Source organism: Lagopus leucura, unplaced genomic scaffold, assembly GCF_019238085.1.
Source record: "Lagopus leucura isolate 7727_CA_CO unplaced genomic scaffold, USGS_WTPT01 Super-Scaffold_100030, whole genome shotgun sequence".
NCBI lineage: Eukaryota > Metazoa > Chordata > Aves > Galliformes > Phasianidae > Lagopus > Lagopus leucura.
Window position 1 is genome coordinate 7307227 of NW_024962281.1, and position 27707 is coordinate 7334933.

Below are 27707 nucleotides of genomic sequence, written 5' to 3' on the forward strand. Positions count from 1 at the left end.
CAAGTGGGGAACCCAGCTGAAACTAAGCACCCTGTTATCACACTCATGAAGTTTCATTTACAGGAGAGCGAGCTGACCTTTGGTGCTCACTGCTGAGTTAATGTAGAAGAGGTAATGATAACATCAGTGAGCAGGAATGACCACACAGGTTTAAAATCATGCATTAATGCCTTTTTATGCCTTCCTTTTCTTTGCATCACTGGCAGCCTATAGGAAAAGTCAGATTTCAACTCTAAAGTTATCAATGAAACACTTCCACAGTGCCATGGTATTGCCCATTTCCTTGTGTAAAAAAGTAACTTCCATCTGATTCAAAACAAAACCCAAACCCACTACAATGGATTACTGTATAGAAATAACTTGCTTCAAGAGGATTTCATGAAAATTATCCTTGTTTTTATAAGTTGCTACCAATGTATGTCATACAAATACGCCTTAAAAGTCCAATACCGACACAAACAGAGTCAACAGGTGACAAACACAAAGATGCTGCAAGTGTCACGTGAAAAAGAGTATTTGAATGCTAAAACTTAATTTTGCAAATTGCAAATCGTTGGTCTAAAAGGAATAATTTAACATTAACCTTGCTGGAAGTGGCATGATTATCAGTGACTGATTTGTAGCTTTCCAGGCAGTAAGCAATACACACAAATATACTTCTAGGTCCGTCAGCAGTACGCAAGAATGCACTTAAACAAACAAACTCACTAAAGCCCCAAGTGAGCAAAGTATTAAGCACCTGGCTGCCAGAGCTAATTAGTCTGTGCAGAGCAATGCACTAATGCAGTCTTCCAGCTTTGGATACATAGAAGATGTACCTCCATTTTGGCACAGAGTGCAATTTGCTGCTGTGCAAAGAAGACACAAAGCCATCAGAAACCGGCTTCACACAGGAAAGAAATTCAGAACAAAACACTTCAGCACTGAACTGAAAAGTGACTTACTTGAATGTCACTGGGCTGGCAGTGCCTATCCTTGCAGAGGCTGGGGGTAGTTCTGTGTATGGACCATGGAGATGCCATTTCAGAAAGGAAATTCCCACCAGTGGAGTCTGCTTATTTGGTTGCTATTGAGCTTTCCATCTTCGAGGTCCCCTCTCTTACCGAGCACATGATGCATGTTCAATGGCAAAAGTACTCATCCAAAATGAATCTAAGTTATAGCTGTGTCAAATTAAACACTAACATGCTTGCAGAGTTAATTGTCCTAAAAAGTTGGGGTGTTTTTTCACCTTCACTTAAAGACAACCTAACAATCTTCCCTGAACAGAAGCCACGTAAAAATGTAGCTTCATGTGTGCACAAGTGGTTGTGTGGCCTAAAGTGTGTTATCTGTATCTCGTCGACATGGCTCTGAACGAGCTATACATGCATGTGTACAGAGGCTCAGAAATATGACCCTTTCTCTGATCTGTAGCAAGTGGTGGATTAGTGATGGAGCAGATACATCCTAGCCAAAACTGGGAAAGACACAGCAATGATATACTTAAATGTGGACTTGCAAACTGGTAGATGCTTTCTCCACATAGAAAGGGAAAATATAACGTCACATTTTTCTACCAAACTTTGTCACATGAAACAAAAGTGAATGAGCAAGAGAAAAGAGGCAACAAATTCCCACGGGATTATGCTGCTCAATTCAAGACGACCCAGACCTGTCATTCTTGTTCCTTCCCTTTCCTCCTGCAATCTGCCCACACCAGCAGCATGACAGACAGAGAGCCCTTCAAAAACTGTTGTATTGTAAGTTTGTCACAAGTATAAAATAAAACATGTACTGAAACACACAGAAAAGTACATCCTTTCCTGCACCCCTTGAACAAAAGTAGATAAAAATTCTTTTTCCAGATTCAGATACCCAGAGATGAAATGAGTAGAAAGGGACAGAAGGGACTAATCCAACTTGGTTTTTACGTTTGTTGGACTGTGGCCTATCATACTATTTCACAGGCAATGTTCATCTTCAGCTAATCATGTATGATGGACAGAGACCCACCAAAGGCTGGCACAAGTCTCAGACGAGAGAATTCAGTTTCAAAAGCTCTTGAACAAGTATTCAAGTTGGATATTTATTAAATTAAACTGCTAAGCATGCAAAATATTATTTAATATCACTTAGGCTCTTTAATGCCACTGGATTATAGAACACTGTACATGATCAGGTCCAAATTTTTTTTAAGCATTAAAACCTCAGTATTTCAATCAGATTACGATGGTGGTGGTGCCTCTAAGTTGCAGGGCATCACTCCAGCAGAAAAGATGCAATTCTAATTTCATTAAAAAAAAAAAAAAAAAGAAGAACTAACCCCCCAGAAATAGTTTTGCCTTAGTATCAGAGCTCTTTCCAGATTATTTGGCATGACACATCCCTTGTACTAGTCCTTCACTGTGTCTCCATTTCAGAGTTGGAGAACAAGCAGCCCCAGTGCAGTAAAATTTAGTTACAAATGCCTACTTGGAAATTTTCAGTTTTAACTGAATAACAACAGGAACAATCACAGGGAAAAAGATTCAAAATTCTGTTTCTCTGTGCTGTGATGAGCAAGGCTAAAAGAGTTGCCTTCTGGATACAATTTTTCTATAGTAAAATGCATGGGAAAGGGGTCAAGATTTCCTCCCATTCAAAAGCAAATCATGCATTCTATCTTCACCTTAAGAGGCCAACGAGAAAAGATGAGAATCCACCCAACACTGTATGATTGCCTTCAGGTAGAATTCACTCTATTTAAAGTTTTAAAATATATTAACACCCTTCATTTGAAGTCTTCTGGTGACACATAACAGCTCAGAAAAATGACATTTGGTGACCATCGCCAATTTCATGTTAAAATAACACGACCTGCAATGGAAAGATCAGTTGTGTCTGAGCCTCAGGGCCTCAGAACTCCTGCAAGAGTTTCTTGGTGGTCCATGAAAGGGAATTAGCAGAGATACAAATCTGTTGTTGACAAGATGAACTCCACTGAACAATCCATTGCTCACGGATCTGCATTTCTACTGGACAACATTTAGGTGCCCACAACCTTGAAAAAATGATGAAAAGCCACAGCAATAGGCAGTTTGTTAGCACAAGCTCTCCTCCCGCTGGAAGCTTTGCTACATACATTGAGGCACCAGTTTGAAAGACTGGGTATTTTCTGCTGAATGGGGCCCTTGGAGAGGAAATATTTGATTTACTGCAGAGTTCTCATTTTCCTGAATTGCAAATAAAGTGTAATTTGATTAAATGTAAATGAATCCTACAATACTTTTGGTGGCTTGTCTGAAACAATTGATTGTAACGAGCATCCATCATTTGGCTCGATTTTAATCCAGAGACAAAAAAAGGCAAAATGAGGAAACTAAAGCAAGTGCCACAAACATTCTAGAACCAGAGCAGTCGAGATTTCTGGCGCTGGAGTGTCACTGCCATTGTTCTCAAAGAGCGAGCAACGTACCAGAGGGGAAATGCAAGAGCGAAAGGAAAAGAATAACGCGAAACACGTACAAAGAAATAGATCTAGAGGAAAATAAAACTTTTTCACAATGAATTCTGCTTAGGGAGAGCAATTTGTTAAATTTACAGTAAGACTGATATTCTAAAATGAGTAAATAAAGGAGATAAGTATTGCTGCATGTTTCTCAGAATAAAATCTTGTTTTTATAGATCATCTAATTCTTTTTTCACTGATACGACACAATATCAGTTTCAGTAGATTTTGTGGCCTGAAATAATAAAAGAGAAGTGAAATTTCTGATGATGACACAAGCGTGATAAACTTTTGGTGTCACTCTCCTTAAATGTGGAACTACTTCAACCACAGAGATAATTATAGATGACCAGATTGTAACTGCTTTATTGCTCCTTTTTCCTCATAAATTTTAATTTTGGAAAGTCAAGTGAAAAACGTGGTTTCAATTTCCGACAAATTGCACACAATTTGTTTTTAACGAGAAAATAGAGAGTGATGGGATGGACTTTGGAGTGAATTACAGAGACAAGTTAATTCTTTGTCCTTCAGCATTATCAGAGTAACAGTGTAGAAAGTGCAGAAAAGATGACTGAAAAAAGGCAACTGTACAATGCACTGAGAAAAGCACAGTGCAGTTCTTTATCTAAATATGCTCTGATCAATTTAACAAGGTAATACTGTTGCTCTAGTCTTTTTCCTTCTGTTTTACCAAATCAGAGCTTAAAAGAAATCAAGCTGCATACACATGTTACAGGAAATCTTCTAATAAAAAAAAAAAAAAATGCTGTGTACATATCTCTCTTCCTCTCTCAGAAGCTACCAGTGATTGCCAAAGTACTGTGTAAAGTATCCCAATTCAGACCATATTAAAAAAGCCTGGATAAACACCTAAAAGGAACTAACAAAATAAGAGGGGAAGAAAAAAAACAAAAACAAACAAACAAAAAAAACAACACAACAAAGCCAACAAAAGATAGAGCCAATATTTATTTTGCCCAAGAGGCACATGGGACTTGAATTAGCATGTGGTTTTACCTACTTTACCCATGCCTATAATTACAACGCATACATTAAGAGCCTAAATCAAATTAAATGCTGCCCAGCTTTCCTTCAGCAACAATGGTGCAACAGAGGTTATAGACAAGATGGAAGATGCCCTGGCGCAGGTAACAGCAGCATAAAGCAGATGTTCAGAGGGAATCCTGCCAGTGCTGCCAGTACAGGAGTGAGCAGCTGAGCTCAGGATGTGCAGGCAGACAACCCAAGTCCCACCAAGCCCATGAGCCAGCAAGGCTACAGGGATGGGTTGGTGGAGAACAAATTAAAAAAGAAAAAAAAAAAAAAGGAAGTCCATTAAACTTTTTGGACTAGATGATCTTAGTGGTGTTTTCCAACCTTAATGACGCTATGATCATTAAGGCAGTTGAGATGAACTGTAAGGAACATGGGTATCACAATTCATAGGACCTAATTCCACGAAATTTTGAAAAGGCTGGCAAAGCGGGGAACTTCTGAAAAGAAGTAGCAAATAAAATAAAAACCTTATTTCCTCAGAGAAAAAAAAATAAGTCTTGCATTGTAACTGGTGCTTTGAAATAAGAAAAAACTTCCATAAAAATTGAATTCACCAAATTTGTGAAATCTAGCATGATAAAAATTGGGGAATTACTGCAGAATTCTGAGAAAAAAAAACAGTGTCTAATTTCATCCTGCTGTAGACCTTATTGCAAAAATCACTAGGAAATTTTTTTCATAAGAAATCTCCAATTGGCCAACAGTGAAAGTCTCAAACTGTTTTCTAAAAAAAAAAAACAAAAAAAAAAAAAACAAAAAAAAACATGTATGCAGCAGTGAAACTTCATAACTGTTCTATTGACACCCTGTGTCATAATCATTTCCTGTGTTAACCATAACACACAGTTTTGTCTGTCCTGTGTCTGTAATCAGTGAAGGCAGAAAAATACACAAGCATTGCCATGGCTTAAATGGATGCTAGTTCACGAGACTCTCAAGAAAATAATTCTTTCAGGGGGTAGAAATGCATGGCCATAGCTCTGTCCAGAGGATAGCACTCAGCAAGGGCACATCTTCAGATTGTAATTGTCCCTTCCTGACTGTAGATGCAAAGAGCTTAAGAGAAGAGGGCTCTCTTCATCCTGCATGTCCCCACAGAGCCAGAACACACACCTCACTCATTTATCATCATGCCATCGTAACCTGCCAACTTGACAATGATTTTTCCTTTGGGATTTTTAGACCAGAAATGTTATTCAGGTTACAAAAACAACTGCATGCTTTCTCCTTCCTGAGCCAGCGTAGGCCTGCAAGCATGCAAATGAAAAGACTGTAACCTCCCAGGGCTGCAGCTTGTTCCTCAGCCCTCAATGCCCATAGAAGCACACACTGATAGAGGAAGAACTGTGCCAGAGTGGTGTGTGGTGTGATGCTGTGGTCATGGTGACCTGTACTTGCTTTGGTACTGGTGGTTCAAGTGTCTTTCTTACTGCAGGGTCTTACAGAAAGCAATTTTGCTTCAGCCTCTAAATCGGCCACAGATTATTTTCCTCCTTTCATTTTTCCCTCCCTTCCCCCTGGCCAGAAGCGTCCCCCACCTCCAAGTGGATTAAGGGGGTGAAGAGGACAAACCCTGCACGCCCAGCAGAACGGATCCAGCGCCAATACAACAGATCGATGTGCACTGAAATCTGCAGGAGGTCTGATCTGGTCAGAGCTCACTCACCTGAGCAGTTCATGTTTCTCAGTAATGACTGCAGGGATGCAGCAAGTCTGCAGGCGCTCACACAGCTGCTTCATCAGAACAGGATGCACGTCTGCCTTAAGAGAGCTAAAACACTGCCCTGTTCCAGGAGTGAACTATTATTTTACCTTGCACAACTTCTAATTTTTTTTCCCCTCCCCTCATAGATACATTTTATCAGTCCTCCTTTTAAAAATCTTGCTGCTAAATTATTTATGCCATACCATCAAGCGTAATACCTCAGCAGATGTGACCAGATAAACAGAAAGGCAACGCTGCACGGTGGAGTTTAATGCTGTGGAAACATTGGAGTGTTCATTCTACAATTCCACTGACCTTTGCTGACCTTTTTTCAATGTTTGCTTATTGCCACAGTAAGGAAGCACTGCAATATCATTTGGAATGTTTATACACAGATCCTGAAAGTCAATATTTAAGAAAAGCGTGTTTCCTCAGCACATCATTTCTGATCGTGTGCAATCAAAAAAGATAGCACAGAGGTCCCAGTTATACAGAGCACAGGCAATACAAGAGATAGAGCAAAGAGATCAAGAGCATAAAACTCCAGCAAAGCCACGCCACAGGACTGCCATGAGAGGACAATGTCTGCATGTTGTTACAGCAGGATGCTGCAACACAAAGATGTTACAGATTTGCGGTTATTCTGGGGGCTCCTCTCTTTCCCTGCTGGCAATCCTGGCTCTGCAGGACCCACGTAACAAGGCAATAGTGAAATAACGAGCAGGGGAATGCAGTGCTGCTCTGCCATTGCAATGTTAGGTGTGATGTTGCACACTAAAGCATCGGATCAATACTTCCAGCAGCAAGTCGCTCAATACCTCTGAATTATTGCTTCATTTTTCTTCTTATTATAGATGAGTTGTGTTATTATTTTCCCCAAATCGATATTTTACAACCTTTTTTATCCGTTTCTCCATAAATTTTGTGATTACTTTAAACTGGGAATTCCGGTACACTAAATAAGATGCAGTATCTGAGAGGTAGTGAATGTACCAACACAATTTTTTTAACTCAAGGCACTGCCTAAAGACAGGTTCTAATCAATAGCCAGGTCGGAAAATTTTCACGAAAGAAAGTTGGAAGCAGCACCACTCTTACAGAACCCAAACTCAAGTTCCTAGAAAATATTCCCCACAAAAGACCCCTATTTTAGGAGTAGTGAGGAAAGAGAGGTCTGATGGGCACATGGTGTGGGAAATTTAATTCCAAACAAATATGCTTTTTTACTTTCCCTCAGCTAAAGGGCGACCATAATTCACTGAAATTGTTTCTTACAAAGCAGATAATCCCGTGCACCTTAGAGTGATTTAATTAGCTTCCGTAGCTGTCTCCTGCTAAGTGTTTAAAGCATCTGCAAATCAAATCATGTTAACTCATCTGCTGCACCACTTTCTTTGTTCTATGCATAGGACCTTCCTAATAGCATTAATAGAAGCATGAGTTTCCCTGGAGAGGGGAGCAGCAAAGTGAGTTAATTACATAGTTATTGTAAAATTGTGTACATTATCCCATAGAACACGTAGGGTAAGTATTAAGGGGCTGCACAGAAAGCAATGATAATTTTGAGCGATCCCAAGGACCGCAATTATGTAACACAAAAGGATAATGCAGATTCCCACTGAAGTCAGAGGAATTCTGCAGAGCTGCATGCAATCTGCCTGGCTGCTTCTGGCCACAGCACAGGATATTGGCTGCTCCCTACGTATCAGCTATAACTGCTACATTCACACTTACTGCAGAATTACAAGACAGAACAGTGGGGGGTAGAGTAATCTTCATTCAATGTTTTATAACACATGAATAAAATGTTTAAAGGGGAAAAAAAATCCTGGGGTTTTCTGCTTTAAATTGTATAGATTCCTGCTCACATCCATTTCATCTGATTACACACAGCATCTCAGGTATCCCAAGGAGCAAGTCCACCATCTCCTTTGCACGTGGGTATCAGTAATCCAGTGGGAAGAATCACAGAATCATTAAGGTTGGACTAAATTATCGTAGTGATCTTTTCCAACCAACAACCCATCAGCACCATGCCCTGTAAACCACGTTCCTCTGAAAAAAAATAATTCATAACAAGTCATTCCCCCCCAGCAACTGTCCAAAGGGACATTACTCTCCAATTAAGTTGCTAACTGAAAGTATTGATCAAATATTTTTGTCTGACTAATGTTTTGCTTTAAGACAGAGCACAAAAAGTAGATTGTTACACACTTCCAATTCTGCATTTTATAGCCTATGTACAGACAGGCATTACCTCACCTGTGCATTAGCTGGTTTTGAGTCACAAGTATTTTCAGTTTCTAATAACCGTCAGTAAGTTTTACATCCCTTTTTCCAGGCAAAGACAAATATAAACTCCACTTTCCATAGAACTCTCTAAGTCTTCCTGCAAACAGACCACCCCAGCTAAGATGTGTGCAAAGATTCATGGGGAGCAAAGCACTACGAGGAAACTCACTGCCAGAAAACAAATTCTCAGTCCTCAAAAATACCCTTATTTCCCAGCTCTAGTCAGCATGTGACAAGAAGTCTGAGGGGGAAAACCGGAGAGGGGAGGGCATCATATTCCCCCCTTCCCTTATAAATCAGATTCATTTGTCTTTTGAACAGGATGTGTAAGTGATGCAAAGATGAAACCACACGCCTACTGGCTTTGTCTTTGGGAGGTCTGAATTAAATTTTTCATTCCAGAACAAAAGACACTTAGCACAGGTTCTTGTTTCAGTCCCTGACCCACCAGAATTGTACCCAGCCCTGAGAGCCCCTCTATCAATAACAGAGCCCAAACTGACAGAACCATTGAGGGAAAGCACAACCAAAGGCAAACGGGCAAACTAAACTCTTTTCCTTTTAAATAAAGGACAAGCAGTCTTCAATGCAAGATTTAAGGGAAACAAAAGCACAGCAGAATTAAAAACAGGCAGGGAAAATATTACTGTTTTTCAATATGAGGGCTACTCGAAGACTTATTTTTAGGAACAACAATGTAACTGTTATTTCCAGTAGCTGTGCTCAACATGCTGAAGAACTTTGGGGAGAATTTTTATTTATTTATTTATTTTTTTGGAGTGGTGAAACCAGTCAGAGATCTACCTCTCAAAAATTACATTTCCCTTGCACAAGTGACCTTTCAACATGAAGTCATGCTTACTTCCAGCAGTAAAATCTTGCCTTTCATTCTTACAAATCCAAGCTTACTGCTAGAACTGCCTGAGCATACAAAGGAGGTGCTTCTAATTAGTCAGCCTCAGTCTTCCACACAAAGCATCTCACAGAAAACCAGGAATGGGATATAATGCAGGAGAGGGAAAAAAAAGAAAAAAAAAAAAAGAGAGGAGGGAGGGACAATAAGCTCGTGTATTTCAGAAATTATCATGGGATTATAATGCTTGTGGCAACATTCCTACACAGACCCAAGCACATGGGCCATAGAGAGAGCAACTTTTATGCAGCTTCAGGCATCCCCATGGACATCTAAGCACTTGTTTAGAGCCCATCCGCAGGCAAGAGGCAGAGGGAAGACCTTCCTGGTGGAGATGCACCCAGTGTTACGATGGAGCTGAGACAGGCAGGGGTTCATGTCCCACAGCTCCGAACGCAGAGCTGCTGGAACCACAAGATTCCTAACTCTTCTGCAGATGATGCTAAAAAGGACTCATCAGGTTCAAAAGGGACAAAGCCCAACTTGGAAAAGGCTGCAGCACTAAAACTTGACAGCAAATTGCACCATTATTCACAGACATCACAGGTTTTGCTCCACAACTTTCGCTGATTTGAAACAGAGTTTTGTGCCACTTCCTGTTTCAACTAATGTTTATCTTTGCTAGATGGTTGTTACAACATCTTAATTTCCACATGCATTTTCTGTTCCATAAGGACTATAGGAAATGCCATCATTTGTTGGTTCTGTGGGGTTTCTCTCTACTTTTTTTTTTTAAATTAACTCTCTGTCTTCTGCAAATGTGGTTTCCTCATGTTAACCACCAATGCTAACACCTGCTGCTAAGCAAAAGCAGTTCAAGCCTGCAACTCTTAATGCAAAATGCCAACCACAATTTATGACAACAGGAAAAAGGTGAGAAATAACATTTGGGAGGGGAGAGAAGGAAAAGTAAAGAAGATGAAGTAACCATGGGGATGGCCATGCAAATCACTTAGGGCAAACTAGGCAAGACTGTAGGCTCTGCAATAGGAACTGTTCCAATCTGGGCTCCTTATTGCAATATCTGACTTCTTTCCTTGAGGAAAAAAAAATGCTATGAAACATCTGCTCAGTTGTATGTACGAAACAAATTCAAGCAGAATATTTGACTTACTGCACAACCACAGCCCAATTCGTATCATGCTACCGTGTTTGTGACATGAATAAGTTGTGCCCTACCTTGTAGAAGGATAGATTTGCATGTGCTTGGTTTGGCAGGACTGAGTATTGTTTGTTTCATCCTTTTATAATTAACTGCAAAGCCCACAACAGAACAATAGTGAAAACTTTTCAAGGAATACAGTATTATATTTATAACTATAGTTTATAGTTATACATAGGTGTATATACATATATATGCTGTAATGCTATAATGTGATAGAAAGTACAGCAATAATAGCAGAGAAGCACAACCCTAGGCTAACAGCAAACAAACACAAGCCCAAATGCTGCAGCTATGGACACAGAATCAAAAGAAGGAAAACTGCTTACCTTTGGAAGGCCTCAGGTAGGCAGAGATCTCCAGTAAAAGATGCCTTACCTCCACTGCCAGCCCTTAAATGAGGTCTGAGAAAGGGTGGATCCTGGCTTCACTCCTTTCTGTCACTCAGGAGCATTGCAAACACCTGAGCTCCCCTGAGTTGGCCCTGCCTTCCCACCAGGAGCTCAATCACTGCTTCAAGCCATGGCTTAGCATTTCCTCTACAATAGGTTGCTCTGAAAGTAATGCCTCCTATTTATTTCCATGGAAACAACAACTGATATGAAGAACACAAGAACACTATTTAGTAGAGTAAGTTCCCTGCTACAAAACACTACTTTTCAACATTGTTAAACAGCAATGAACAAGAGTCTGCATGCCATGCTCCTAACAACCTGCACCAGAAGAGGTGACCCACTGTCACTACTGCTGATATGCTCCACTCACCACTTCACTGCACTACACCACCGTTTGGTCTCCATAAACATTCAGAAATGAATGTCAATTGGTGTAATTTTTTCCTCATGGAGGAATTCAGTTCTACTCCTTTGCTTCATATACAATTCCATGTCAGAAGCCAGTTTGTCAGACAGCCCCTCTGCTGCCATGTGTCACACGACAACAAAATGTAATGGAATATCAGTGGAAAGATTCAACCTCTGCTGCCATCCCATCAACACCTGCTTCTGACATTTTGGGCCAACAAAGAAAAATGGGAGGTGTTATTTTCAGAGCAGCCCTCGTATATTAGATAATGGGGCTTCAGATTTTTTTTGAAGGGGGAAAGGATTGAAGAGATCTTTAAAACAATGCAGTAGAAAGGCTAGTACTAAGGCCACCATGCTCCTGCTTACCACTATCAGCAACTGGCTGCTGACAGAGGTCTGCCAGAAGGCTCCAGGGGAGTTTGCAGAGATTGCTGAAACACCTGCACAGACCAAATCCTTAACAAAATTCTATCTGATGTAAGGCATTAGTCAACCATTATCATGAAATAAACATGGACTATTGCCAAAAGTCTCAGATCATTTAAAACACCGTGGTTACAATTCCCTTCCTTTCTGAGTTGCTTTTGTCCTCCCCTCAGTTGGCTCCTGCAGTACAGCAACACAGTATCCTTGCAGATATCAGTGCCTACAAGGGCATGCCCCACCGTCTGCAATGCCTTACACACAGAAATAGTCAAGCTCTGATTTAAATAAAATAAAAAGTGCATGTTAGCACAGGAGGCAACTCCTCAGTGTCTCCAGCAGGACTGAGAAGCCACCAGCATTAAAACATACCGGGACAAAACTGTTTCCAGCATTTCTACCCAGGCCCCACAGCCGACCACCCCACTTACGCACTTGATGTCTTCATAACTAAGCAGAAGAGTCTGCGTGAGTTCTTGCAAGATAGCAGAAAAGTACAAAGAACTTTGCACTCCATGCAATAAATTGCTCTTGCATCCGCTAAGATGAAAGGCTACAAGTACAAGATTTTCCTTTTATCTATATGTTAACAAAAAAAAAAGCCGGAATCTGTAGGCTGTATTGGGGCATATCTACTCTGCAGTCACTGCTGTCAGCAAGCTTTAACCAGGCTAGGTAAGTGTTCCTGGCTGAATAGGGATGCTAGTACAAAGCTCAAAACAAGTGAGGCTGCCCAAGTCCCGCCCCTGGGGAACTGTGGTTCCACACCACAATGTCAGAGTCAGCTGAACATTCACTGGAATGACTAAATGCCTAGGCAAAATGAGCCCCCATTAACAAGCACCTCAAAGGATTAAGGATTAACAGCTTAAGGAGGCTGTTTTGCAGGTAGCGCTGTGCAAGAGCCAGTGGTTATGCATTAAATTCACATTCTGACATCTTTCCCTATCTACTCAGGCACCTCTGACATCAGGGCCCATGGTTTAGCCATTTCTCAGTGCCACACAGTAAATCCTGCAGGCGGTTCCAGGCAGAAACCAAAAACTGCTGCACCCCCTGAGAAGTGCAGGAAAGATGAGACAGGTAAATACAGACACACAGGACAGCCAGAATTCCCTTCTAATAGTCTGTGAAAAATTTCAGTGGCAATGAGCAGCTGCTTTATGGACCAGGAAAGTGCCCTGTTCCTCTCTCCAGGGCACAAGATGAAAACACATTAAGCTGAGCACAGCAGCCCTTGCTGTGACTATGAACTGCCCATTGTTGTGGCATTTGTCTAATCAGAATATCCATGCATTGCAAAAGAAGACAGTGAAGCTCCTGTAGCAAGAGAACACAATTCAGGCTTTTTAGAAATTCATCTCACCTCTCTGTTTTATTGGCCTTTACAGAAAAAAAGAAAAAAAAAAGAAAAAAAAGAAAAAAAGAAGAAAAGAAGAAAAAAAAAGAGGGAATAATATCTTATCAATTGACATGAGCTAAAAGAAGAATAAGAAAAAAAGATTAATAATTTCAGTCTGGAATAAGGGAGTTTTGAAGCAAAGGCATGAAAATGTAAAGGTTTTGGGGTGGGGATAAATAAAAGAATTTACAAGGCTTATTTTTGAGAATTCAGAGGGCTAATTTATCATGGAGTAAGTCTAGAACTTGAAAAGCAAAAAATGGTTTATTGGCTTTGAAGGTCAGATAAGTATGTTATATCATATTCATTGGGTTAAGGTTCCAAGGGTCTAGAGGGTTGCATGACAATTGCTGGATTCCTTATAAACTCTAGTTTATACCTTTATCGTTAATAGCTTTCTAATCCTTTACCACAAATTTATAGTTTAGAAATGGCAACACATCTTAAAGATTAAAGGTAGGTGACAAACAGTTCATGTCCTTTAATAATCAAATCACATAGCTTAGATTGGGGGCTTATCAGGCTTTTTCCTACTCTATGGTTTCATAGGTAGGGAATACTTTATATCCCTATTACATGAATGATGAATGGGACCATTGGTTATGGGCTGTTATTTGCTTGGCTGTAGTCAATATGTTTTCTTTGGACAGGGACCTCAGTGATTTATTTCTCTTTTGGCCTTATCACTTATTAACTCAGGGCAGACAGAAAAAGCCAAGGTTGTGAATAAGGACTAGTGCCCATTTAGACTTCTAATATCAGAGAAAATATTCTTTTTAATGATCCAGCTACCCTTTGCTGCGTACACTCTGATTGCACTTCCCTCTAACTAGAAAATAAAGGTCATATTTCTTGGAAAGTGTATACATAAAATATGCAAAATAATATGTTTCCTTCACAGCCAGCTTTATTCTGACGGTTGCTGTAATTGCTTTCATTTTGCAGCTGTCCTACAGGTACACTGCACACTTTTAGTGATTGTTTCTTGCAGTGTTATGGTGCTGCCAGTGTTTAAGAAATACCAAAGATATGCGGGTTCTGTGTTCCTATTAGCATACAAAAGGGATTTTCCAGTCTACCTTCACTGCCTCCCCTCTGTCTGATAATACTCTTTTCCCTGCAATCAATTCTGATTCCTCCCAGCTTCCTTTCCTCAATTTCTGAAAACTAAACCAACAACCTTTCCTAATAATATTCTCAATATTCTACCCTGCCAACAGTCCACACTTCACCGTACACATACTAACAAACAGTAAAAAGCTGCCTCTGCAGCAACTTTCACACCAACTCCACGACTAAATAACAAATGTTAAGTTCTTGCACCAAAACAAGTGCAACTATTTATTAGTTTATTTACAGGAGCAGACAAGGTAGTAGCACAGGCTCAGCGGAGCAGCTAAGTTAATGGACTGGAACTCAGAAAGGGCTGAGTTCAACCTTAAATTCAGCTAGGGATTTCCTGAGGACAACTTCCTCTTTCCATGGCAGGTCATATCTAAGATCAGACAACTGGTGTGGGTGCATGGTGAACCCAGACCTTCAGCGCTTAAAGAAAACCCTTATAGTGGCAGAAAGCCAGGAGCATGGTGCAACTTCAGTCCAATGGCAGGTCTGCTCCTGAGCTCTGCACACCATTCAATGCCTCCCGTGTTCCCAGGGAAAGCGCTGGCTCTTCTCTAGCACTCTGTGACTATTTAGCTCCGGGATATCTGATACTTCTTATTCTAACACACCTCTTTTCTATTTATCAGTGAAGGGCAGTTAAAGCTGCTGTTAAAAACAAATGGCATTCATTTCCCAGCTTCTGGCCACTTTTCCAGAGAACTGATTTGTTCTGTATTTCACTTCAGATTAACGGTCATCATATCTTTGAGGATGAAGAATTTTAGAAACGTATCAGGATAAAATCCAAGACAGTACAGAGATACTGGCTTTTCTATTTATTTTTATTGTTCTGTTGATGGTGGCCTTCTCTCCTCAGATATACTAATCTGCTACTTAAGTGCTCATGATTTAATAATAAACACATGGGGCATTGTAAAAGTAATGAGCTTGTGTATTACTGATGTTGAGAATTACTGTCACTAGGCTTTTACATACAAGATACACAGCTATGGCCAAGGTTAGCTGGTGTAAGGGTCAAGCCCACCCACTAACGAGGCTCCAGAGAGGCTCCAGGAATCTCTTGACAGCCAGTCTGTCTCTTACCAACTATTTTTTCAATCTACAAACTCCAGAACTCTCCATTCTGAAAGCTGATTACTTCATTGATTATGCATCTTTTGAATCTTGGTGTCTTCTTGATAGCAGAAAATTTTCTTTGCAAAGGAATCGCTGGAGCTTACTGGACTGGAAACTTTAGGGATAAGAGATCATGGTATAAGTGGTTTCAATTCTGAGCAGATCTGTGAACATGACCTAGACCTTTGCTTCTGTGGTCACAGACTGAAATTATTAATGGCAGTGAGTAGTTTTTGGTCTCTTACCTTTAATCACTGAATCACAGAATATCCTGAGTTGGAAGGGACCCAATAAGGATCATCAAATCCAACTCTTGGAGGTATTTGACTTTAGAAATGAAGAGAATGATTTTCATTAACAACTACCCCCACTCTTGAGTAAATTAAACCATCTAAAGAGAAAAAAAGACAAAAACATAAAGCCACCAAAAAAATCTGCTTTTGAAAATGTTACTCAAATCATCTGTGAACTGCAAGGCTCTTCCTGTTTGTACACAAACTCAACTGCTTTTGGAAGTAAGTAAAGGGTGAGATGTGGATGGAGCAGGAATTTTTCCTCATGAGGCTATCTCTTCTTTGTAACAACTGGGGGAGTGAAAAGTTCTCCGAGAAGCCCTGAGACATTCCAGAGAAAGAGGTGGTTTCCCAGAAATTCTGCAAAGCCCCTGGCCTGCACACGGCCAGCATTTCTACACCGCTCTACGCACAATAGCCAAAAAGTGCAATGCAAATATGACCAGCCTCTCCAGTGTTCCACTAGGAGTTTGCCTTCATTACAATTACTGCAGTTGGATTAGATGATCTTGGAAGGTCCCTTCCAACTGAACTACTCTATTCTGCTCTGGCAGATTGGCACTCAGCACCTCAGTCAGTCACACTGCTCAGCAAGCCCTGTTTGATAGAGTCTATGATGCTGACTCTACGCTCCCCATTACTGTTAGCAGCACTTCTGGAGTCGTACCACATCCAATCACGTGCTGTCAACACACAACGGTCTCCAAGCAAGACTAATACAAAGGAAAAACATTCCTAAATTCCAATCCACACCCAACCATATAACCAATTAGCAAGATAATAATAATAAAAAATCAGTATTTGGGGTAGCAACCACCACGGATCTGAATTAGTCACATGTTCATAGCTTAGTACAAAGCCACGTACTTCTGGCCCCCTACTAATCTGCTGCTCTAGTTTGGGAACAAAAGCACAAAACCTTAAATGGAGCAGCTGATGGCACAAAGTAGTTCATTTTTGGATGTACCATAAGTGGAGTATCTTTTCCAACACGTGGTGAGCACAACTGTCCTTTCACTTACGCACTGCAATCCCACTCAGACCACACAGTTTGGTACTACCATGCACAGCAAAATTCATCCATGAAAATCACACTGTCCACGATGTCCCTCATAAATAAATAAATACTAAGCACCAAAAATCTCAAAGGCCTGGCCAGGTGTCAAAAAACGGTGTCAATTCTCATCCCTTAATTCAACCATATATTCTCTGAGTTGCCTTGACAAACTACCTAGGGAAATGTATCCATAATGGCTTCTTCATTTATCTTAGTTTTTCCAGTCCTAAAATAAATTAGTGGCACATAATTCCTAAGTTGTGACATGACGCAGAGTACATTTGCTGCTCTTCAGTGTCTGAAGAGATTTACAGGTAAAGGATTCCCCAAGGAAACACTGACCAGCATGGTGCTTCACTGGCTCATATACTTCTGGGTGCAGTATGACTTTTCAATATAATTCCAAAGTGAACACAGAGGTAAAATGCATTCATATTTCTGTATTTCTAATAATGTTCTCTCTGGAATGTCAAAGCTCAAAATTTAAGAAATAACTGCTCTGCATGTGCATGCTAATACACTGCTTTGCAGATGGGAAATAGAAAAGTCTTCTTGTAAGCACAGAGCTACACTGGTATATTTCTTCCAGAAATAATTACAAAATCCAGGATTTCTCTGTATATATGTGACTTCGATTCTTAGATGGCACATGGACTACTTAGAGATCACGTTACTAAGTTAGTTGCAGTTAATGGGGAAAAAAAGGCTAAAATTAATGGGTCACTAGGTATTTTCTTCTGAGAACTTAAGTACTTAACAGTAAGAAAAAAACAGTTTACAGCCAGGTGGCTTGAGGGGATATTTTGTTGAACGCTGATTAAAAATAATTTCTTCTAAATGAGACCTGACCACAAAATGGGTCCATTAACGAGCAGGGACATTCTCACCAGAAAGGAAACTACGCTTGATCGACTCCTGCACCGCCCACAAACCCCAGGTCTTTTTCTCTCTCTCACACACACTCTCCTTCTTTATTTTTTCCTTCTTCTCCTCTCCCCTTTTCTTGTTCTTAATAGCAGGGTAAATAAGCAGCAAGTGATGCCGAAATGTTTTCGGCCAAAAACAGAGGCCAAACTCCTCTGAGAAAACATTTGGCCTCTGTGGTTTTGTAATATGTTCCAGAACACTGAGTTCACTGAAGAACATTGTGAAAAACTCCCATCAGCTGCAGTGATGCTGGGGAATGTTACTGCATCCCAACTTCCAATTGGTCCATTTCCTGCAGGCCTTGTTAAAAAAAAAAAGGAAAAAAAAAAGGAAAAAAAAAAAAAAATAGTGCTATGTGGGAGTTAAAACAAGTTCTCATGGGAAAAATGAATGGTAAGAAATTCTAGCTTTAAAAGAAACAGCTAATCTGCTAGTTTGATTGTTCTTCAAAACTTACAATGAACCAATAATCCTAATTAAAAACACTTGGCCTAGTTCTCTAAAGCATCATAGCTTTTTCTATGCTTCGTTTGTACACACCATAGACTATTAGTTTTTTTCTAGTGCTCACTAACAAAGTGCTGACTTTGTTGGGATGGCTGAGCTAATTTCGTGAACTCAGTGTGAAACCTTAGCTAAACAAAATTGTGGTAATTTTCCTTAATTTGTAGAAGTGATTGGAGTGCAAACAAAATTTTCCTCTTGGGTCAATCCTATAATTTTCAATTAACTAAAACTAATCGGCAGGCGTGTACCGAACCTGCATTTTGTTTAAAGGGCTGGAAGGCACTTCTGAAGGTCAGGATGCATTAATTGTTTTTATTTTAGTTTCATTTGGTCCTTTAAAAAAAAAAAGACACATTTAAGATCAGGCTGCCTGTGAAAGGATTGAAAAGATGCAAATTGTGGGAGGTACCATTTCAGTCACAACAGCATTTCCATATCCACCCCCACTCCATAAAAGCTCCGTAAGTACAAGAATTGTCCGTAGATTGGATCACCTTTGATTCTGTCATTGTTGTTTAGTATTTCATAACTTTTGTTTATTGAATGAAAAATCATGTGTTTCGAACACTAACCTGAAAAGGCATATATGGAAATACTTTCCCTACTGGGACAACTTATTTCCACATTCAACCATCTGCTTTTGGGCAAGCAGGCTAAACTGCCATTCTTCTTTTTCCTAGAAAAGCTATATAACAGTGATCTGAAAAGAAAAACAAAATGGGTCCGAGCCTTTTTACCATTTAAATTGCATAAAGAAGTCCCCATAAATTTCCTTGTATAGTCGAGAAGGGTCAGGTTTCCTCCCTGTCTCTCACTTCGCATGCACACTTTCCATTTCACTGGCCAAACTGCAGCCAGCCCACTGGCTTACCAACAAGCAGGAGAGCACAGCTTACTGTACGAAGTCAGGAAGGGAAAGGATTCACAGTGAAACTGTCCAGAGCTCAGGCTGACACCTTCATGTGGTGCACACTGCCAATTTGCACCAGCTGGCAATTTCACCCTTTTCCTTTTTCTTTTGTTCCAGCACATTCAAACCCTAAGTAACTTTATGGTATGATGCATTATTGTTCAATGTATGAACTTCCCACACACTGTTGAAATCATATCACTCACAAAGAACACACAGCAAAGTCTGCTGCTTAGTGAATGAGGCAATAGGTGAATACTAAGTCCCACAAAAAAACAAAATAAAACAAAAAAAAAAAACAGCACATAATCCCAAACAGAGGAGAGAGCATTTGCAAGAAGAAAGCTTTATATATCACCTTTGTTCAACTTGCACTGCGTTAAAGAAATCTAATGAGAGCTTTGTTAATCAGAGCACAGAAGTCCATCCTCTGCCTTGAGCTCCTGGGTGTACACTCACAGCTGGATAAATGTACGTGCCTGGTGTAATTCAGAATGATCCATAATATGTACTTATGTGGCGTATTATTCTTAAAGTTTGAGGTGCAGTCAAGGATGAGGCAAGGAATTGCACTGGATTGTGATGACGTTCTTCAAGCAAACAGTTACAGAAGCAGTAGCCCTGTCTGCACTATGGCTCAAACAACAAGCACATCCAAACCTGGAGCAAGCTGTTAATTCTCAAAGCATGCATAGCTTCCAAGGAATCAAAGATACAAGTGTTTGTTTGTTTGCTTTAAAAGGTAGGCTGCTACTTGGTTTATTTCCCATGCCATCTATATTACTGCTGAGAGCGATTTAACATCTACATTACCGTAATGTCTTAGCAGTTTTGTCAATACCTCTTCAGGCCAGAGCACCCTTCTCAGTGGTCTCAGTATGGGATGCCAGCCCAAAACACAGCAAGTCATTATGTCTGAAGCACTGACCGGGGTGAAAGCCACATGGCCCCCACAGAAGCCAGAAGCGAGTATGTTATAAGGAAATGGGAAGGCAAACAGGCTGTGCTTTCAACACTTGCTGGGCCCTGGTACAACATGAGATGCAGATTTTTAGCAAGACTATTTCTTGGAAAGCAGGTTTGTGAACACACTGTGTGTCTGGCTCATTTCTTCACACCCATAGCTCCCAGGTAAAGAGATGCCCTACAGCGAGGACCAACAAGCAAACAAACATCCCACACTGGCATGCCTTCTGATTCATCTCTATATTCCTCCATTTCAGAAATTCAACTTTATATTGGTATCTTCAATGACGTGCTCAGCCCAAATAATAAAATGTGGTACAGCTTTTAATGATGAAAGCTGAAGCCCTAGTGAGCATGATACATTGCCTACCCTATTTCTCCACATTATATCTGGCACTGAAGTATCCTTACCTGTGTAAATGAATCTTCCAGGCGTTCCCTTGCAAAACTGCTTAGACTTGTAGGACAATGTGACTTCTACAACCCCTGGGATATGTCGGGGAGGTGTCTGTACGCGGATGGCATGAGGAGTAATCAGCTAGAGGAAAACATCGAGAAGAGAAAAGAGGGGGGTGGGGGGGAAAGCACTGTTAGACGCTGAACACTTCTTTAATAACACTTTCCTCTGAGATCACAGTAAACAAGCTTTGAAACATGTAATTAACCTGTCAATGTTTGAATACAGTCACAATGTAACCCACACAAAAGCCAGAGACTACAATATTTACAAGCATTTTCCCTTCTCATCCAAAGCAACATTATTTATGTTTTCATACATGGCAGATGCTCGCTTCCTAGCACAAGCATTAGCCCTGGTTTAATGCAACAGCTTTAGCTTACACCAGCAAGATGCTCACATTTGCTCAGGTGAACTCTGGGGTCATGACAGTGTCCAGCAAACCTATCTGATAAATGATGCATGGTTCTGCATGTGACATCCCTTCAGCTGAGATTGGCTGCCCAGTGCAAGCTCAGGCAGGCTTTTAAAACTGGTCCCCAGCTGACATCTGTACACTGCAAAAGCACCATGTGCTGCAGTTTTAATTAGAGACTCTTTCCTATTCATTTTCTGGAGGCATAACTGATTACCGCAGAAATGCAAAGTTGGGTTTCTGAAGTATGCAGGGTGTTTCCTTGCAACTGATCAAAGCCCTCAAAAGAGGTGTACCAAATATAACCATTTATCCATTTGTTCCAGTTTGCATCTACTGACACAGTGGCTGACACTGATACTGTGGCTGACACACCTCTGAGAGGTCTCCTCTACGTGCAGGTAATAAATAGGAAACTTAACTTCCTTGCTAAGAGGATTAGTGCTCTTGTACTCCACACAGAAGGATGGGACAGTGCTTCTCATCCTGGACTCTGTTAGGATTATTGGCTGGATTTAAAACACAGTCCTTGAAAATAACATTAGAACCATTCAGGAGTTCACTAGTTTCTTGCACTTTAACTCAAAATTTTTGCTATGTTCAGAAACTACAGAATTGCTCTCCCCATCACTGAAATGTCATTTTCTCACTCATTCTGCCACCTCAGGCAGGAGAAGTAAAAAAAGGTACATAGAAAAAGTGCCATGACTGTATCCAGCAAACAAGATACAGCTCTGACACATGCACTACCCTACTCTTGGGCACCTTAAAACACAACCAACCAGGCCCACAACCACCCCTATCAGTGATCAAAGCCACAGGCACCCTAAGCAGACAATAACTCAGAGCTGTCAGCTGACTTACATCCTGGATTAGGGAATACAATTTAATGCCTTTTTTAAAAATTTTTTATTTTTTTAATAAAAGCTGACTTAGACTTTATTTTTAACCACGAATGAAGTATTTCAAAATCATAGTGAGATCCTATAAAAAAATTAGGCTTCTAAGCAGGTCATCGTTTAGGGCACAGAACTGTTGCTCCAAGCATGTATCACGAACTGCCAACAAAGCTAAAATTCCCAAATAAAGCAGTCTGTAAAAACACAAAACAAAACAAAACAAAACAAAAAAAAAAAAAAACAAAGAAGGAGAGGAATGTCTGCCTCAGAGCCATCTGTGTTACTGCAGGAAATGGCATTCACAGTAGGAAGTTCTCCATATTTAAAATAAGAAAATTAGTATTAGATCAAGTTGAAGATTTAAAACAACACTACCAGCATCAAATATTCCAAACGTTATTCAGTTCCACATAAATCATAGGATCAGCTCCCAACGCATGTGATTTTAGAAATGATCACATAAGAATCAGTGTTCTTGTCTGAGAGCTCCAAAGGGATCTTTGAAATTACATGATTTAGGAACTTACTTATTTTTGAAAGGAACATGCCTTTTTCTCCAAATTACTCACTCTATCTACTGGTCAAAACAAACAAACAACTCTGAGGATCCCTTTTACTTAAACTGAGTTGCCTTAAAATTGAGCTGACCAAAGTCACAAACTCTAGGCTAATGCTCTACATGCCCTCGATCGTCAGCAGAAACACAACAATAATTTCCTTCCATGGTTGTAGACACCTCTCAGTTAGCATAAGCTGCTCCCTGGAAGTATCTACCTTTCTCCAGTTAACCAAGGTGACAAATTTAGATGCTTAACTGCAGGCAGCCAAACACAGCTGAGATAAATCCCACCCTCAGGTAGTTGTAGTCAGCTGGGTGGACTGGCAAGGTGAGAAAAAATTCATGACATTTTCAGAGGAAAAAATGATTGTAAATACAGCCAAGGATTTTAATAGTGAAGGTTAACGTGCTAGTCTTACTGCACCAGAGTGTGCCCCTCACCCCCATTCTGGCATGAACTATACGGGCAGCTTCTGGTTGTATCTTTGAATTTCCCAACATTTACTGGTCTGTCACCACTTTAATGTTCTTTAAACATAATTTGTGGCATTTTCCAATACTCATCCTCACTGGTTCCCAAGAAATGTCTGACCTATTTATGGTCCATTGTTACAGAGAGCTGGGGAGAGTTAAGCAAGTTTCCTGGTTTGTTCTCCACAAACAGTTTGGTTTTCCTTTGTGCTCTGAAGTAAATAAGTTTAACTGTGTTTAAAACCACAAATATACAATACTGTCTCCCACACATTCCCAAAGGGTGAACATTATGTCTAAAGTTATATGGTTTAAGATAATCAGTATATATTTTATTCCTCTCTTCTCTGGAACTGAAGTCTGGAAGATGTACGTGGAGAATACATGTTCCTCTTCCTTTAGCTTTTTCTCCTTACCTCTACCACTGACCACTATCAGGAATGCAGCACTGAGCTAGAAGTACCTGACCTTCTGGGTCAAATTTGGTTCTCATGCCCACAGAAAGGGAACTAGCTAACTTGGTTACATACCAGGATTCCCCTATATTGTTGCTGGCTCAAGAAATTGTATTTCAGAGACAAAAAATGTCATTACACTTAGAAACCTGTCCTCTGAATCCACGCCTGTTCTTGAACTCTGGTTCCCCAACACCATCAGGGTACCATCCTGAATTTGTTTTGCTGTCAGTGTGATTCACAGGTGCTGCATGGATCTGGGTGCACAGCCAGAGCAAATCTACCCCTAAATCTCAACTACTCCAGAACTGTGGCATATTTTTCTGTTGAAGTGCTGACCTGTGGTGTGATCAGGGGAACTCCCACATTTTGCTAGCACATTTTATCCTCTTACACTGACACACATTATACATTTTTAAATGCACAGTCTGCCTAATATTTGCATGCAAAGCACCTGGAAGAGGTAAGCTATTAGAATCGGGTGATCTTGAACATAAAGATGCCATTTCTGGAGCCCTCTGAGACCCAAAGTGTTGAACTTCTTGAGAAACATCATTATATGTTCACCCCATTGCTTTCATAGACATCTGCCATTGTCCACTGCCAAATACAGTACACAGAGAAGATGAACCACCCAGTGTGGGCATTATGATGCTCTAACCTCAGGTGGAAACACATATTGCATTAACAGACAACACAACACCTAACATGACATGAAATAAGAATCTGTAAGAAAGAATTACCTACATTTCTGAGCATGTGTTTAGATGTAAACCCTGAGCAATGCACTAACTTGTGACTTGGAGATGAACCAAGCAGCCAGAATCCCAAATCCAACTTCCTTTTCTGATCCAGTAGTTGGTAAATTGAGATCTGGAGTTGGACAAAAACTACCAACTGCACCCTTCTCCCAAGGGGTTTTCAAGTGAATTGGACTGGTACTTGGCATCTGTACTAGATGTTTTATATAAACTCTTACTTGTTCTAACCCAAGTTAGAGATATTCAGAATGGACGGAGGTGCATGTCCTTCAAAATCTGAAACACATTTAGTTTGTGTACAACAAGCCTCTTTCTGTGGTTTGCTAATATATTCTAGACATTCTTCTGTGATACAGCATCATTTCACACTCTTCAGAGTGCCAGGTTACTTTCTTTTTTTGAAAAGTGACATTTAATAAGAAGATGTCATTAATCTGAGTCACTAGTTTATTTCTGCGTGCTTGAGCTCTGGTTTGTGGTTGGGGAAATGGTGACAATCAGTCATAAATTTAACTTGGACTCTGTGTGAAGAGGACTATTAGGACAGGAATTACAGAAAAAAAAATCCAACAAACTGAAGGTAATGAATGGCTTGCAGTAGGAATGGGACCCTTAAGGTATCTATTTTCAAAAGTGACCAGTGGCTTCGCGTGCCTCAGTACTGGGTATCCAGATGCTGATTAATAAGCCTTGGCTTTCAGAATGAGGGTGCCTACTCATTTTTTAAAAATGAGTCAGACCTCCAAAATAAGCACTCAAAAAGAGAGACTTCCAAAATCAATAATAAACATGAAAAGCAAAACAAAAAACTGTGTCACAGAATTTGATTCAGCAGCATTAAAAAAAATGAAGCTCTGTTTTTGTGCTGTACAAAGGCAAAAGAGCTGATGTTTCAGTGCTTCATCTTCTCTTAATATAAAAGAAAGAAGTTGTTTCCAGCTGACTCTGTGCAGCTGGAGGAATGTTCTTGGCAGGAAAATGTTTGAAGAAATAGCTCATTTTAAGCAAATATTGTGGAATATTTATAAGAAACTAATTTTGTCTTCACAATCATGTGTGCTTGCTCTGAAACTCGACTCCTGGAATTATGGTCCCCCAATAACAGGATTTTATCAGCAGCTCAGATTTGGGATATTTGCAGCAAAGTGCAGCGCTGGGTAAAAAACTAAATAACAAATCCTCCTGTTTGTGGACTGGGCAAACAGAAAGGCAGAGTCTATCTGGCAAACAGACTATTTGCTGGGAGTTGTCTGTTCAGATTCAGCATGTGAACACGATATACCAGTACTGTTTCCCTGCCAGTTCTGAAAGTCCCTTGAAAAAAAAAGACATCAGATGGCTCATTTTGCTGTATTCCAAAAATTTCAAGGGCTCTTAAAGTCATTTTTATAAGGTAATATGGAAGTTAAGGATTAATTGAACCCACTGGCTTAGGGTATCTGCATTTCTGCACAAAATTAATGTGACAAATTAAGTTTTTATTTAGTTCTCCCTGGCTGAGAAAGGTTGTAATTATGTTAGAGTGTTTACAGCTAAAATATATGTTTAAATAATAAATACGTGTTTCAGAAACCATTTTAAACCTCCTTTTTAAACAGTGTACTCCATTTCAAGCATATAAATATTTCAATTACAAAACTTGAATACATGTAAAATAAATTAAAAATATATTATTTACACTTCAAATTATTTATAACGTATGCTGCTTGACATCAACAAACACACCCTTAAAGTGAACGATATTTTTTGGTTTTTAGCTTTGCTTCTCAACAGTGGTAGGATTTATACTTTAAATATCCATGCATCTCAGGTACTTACATGGGTTTTGCTATAATAAAATCCAAGCAATATAGGACCTTTATGATAATTATCTTCCCAGCACCTCTCTGAAGAAGGTGACTAATCTTATTACGATGATGGAGAAAGGGAATTGAACTTTAAGCAGATTATGTGATTTGCCCAAGGTCCTATGCAAAGTCTGTGGCAAAATGATACTTAATTTCGACTGCATCCCCCAAACCACCCGCAATTGCAATCTGAAGTGATACTGGACAAATCCATGTGAACACACTTCACAATGCTCACTCTTTTCCTTTAGTTTCCTCCTGTCTAGTTTTGGTTTAGATTTTATGCAGCCCAGTTAAAACCATGTGTTCTTTGGATGCATGAAACAACAGGGAGAAATCAAGAATTCTTGTTGAATTCAATTACAAAATAAGCTGTTCGAAAGCGGGTCTGTCTGGCAGCTTGGGATGGACCTGCTCCAGGTTTAAAATCATACTGATATTCAGTAAATGGGTAGTTCAAGTCTACACTATTAAAGTAAAGCAAAAATATTCTTCCTGAGCACTGAAATATGCCAGACATTTTTAGACGTGGGAAGGCAAATGAAAGAACTTGTTTTGTATTTCGTATGTGGTTGGTATGAGTAATTTCAATTATTTATACATCAATATCACTTAGGGGTTATTTAGACAGCTGATGCCTTTCTGCACTTGTTGACCATGTTTGTCTGCTTCTTTTAGAAATAATTTCTTTTCCCCTATAGAATTTTCTATCATTCTCATGGGTCGTGAAACTGAGAACTAATTCTTTAAGGGAGAGATAGTGGAATAGTTTTGACTCAAAGCTGACTTGCAGCCCGTTACAGCATTCACAGCAACAGACTGACTTTGATCTGGGCCCCATCTATAGCATTATTAATTTTATGACAAGGATTTCTAAGCATCATCAACAATGTTTTGACTGGCATTCACTTACCTGAGGTTAGGATTTGCCAATTAATGGCTTCCACTAATAAACAGAATCAAGATTTATAACGAAAGATCCAATTCTGCAGTACCAAAACCAGAGCAATTTCCTCCCAGCCTCTTCACCTTTCCTTTTAAAATGTCTGTAGCCGTAATGGCTTCAATCCTTACACACAAAATGCTTACACTGGACCCAAGGGGCACTTTCATGATCACATGAGGGTTTCAGAATAGGGCTCATTTAAAATATCTCCTTTTCTGCAATGCCCTTTCATCCACACTTGTCCTCAAGTTGAAGAATGAGATAGAGGGAGAAGCGTGAAGCCCATGAAGGACATTAGAGGATACTCCTCATATGGAATAAACACTGCTGTATGTGCAATAGAATCAGTAGGGAGAATGCACTGGATATTAATTAAGCTATAATATTGATTTAATATCTATAAGATATAAGGCAAAGGATCAGAAGCTCCTCATGTCACTAGGCAAGAATTGTTCAGTCAGTTTGGAAAGGCAGGTCTGTCTCTTAGCTTGTTTATTCCAGTACTACACTTCTAAAAATATCTTTTTTCTTTTTTTTTTTTTAATTAAAACTTCCAATATTCTTTCAGAAAGCCATATAGGCAAAACTTAAACCTTTCCTTTGAGCTGCCATCCCACGCCAGAGAGGCCAGTGGGAACTCTGCCCATGAAAGTGGCTATTTGGGTGATGCTACCTGGGACTTGACATTCCACAGACTTATGAGGACTATCAGACTCCATATCTAATATTGTGCCTGGAAAAGAGAAGACTTAAGTAGCTAGGAGAAGC

General features: G+C 39.9%; 1 protein-coding gene across 1 annotated transcript in view; it reads right to left on the minus strand.

Moving 5' to 3' along the window:
* Window positions 1–27707, minus strand: part of EBF1 (EBF transcription factor 1) — a 99090-nt gene that overhangs the window by 40776 nt on the left and 30607 nt on the right. Inside the window, exon 4 of the mRNA XM_042881522.1 lies at window positions 20541–20667. Coding sequence (XP_042737456.1) covers window positions 20541–20667 — 127 coding nt within the window. The remainder of the gene's footprint in view (window positions 1–20540; window positions 20668–27707) is intronic.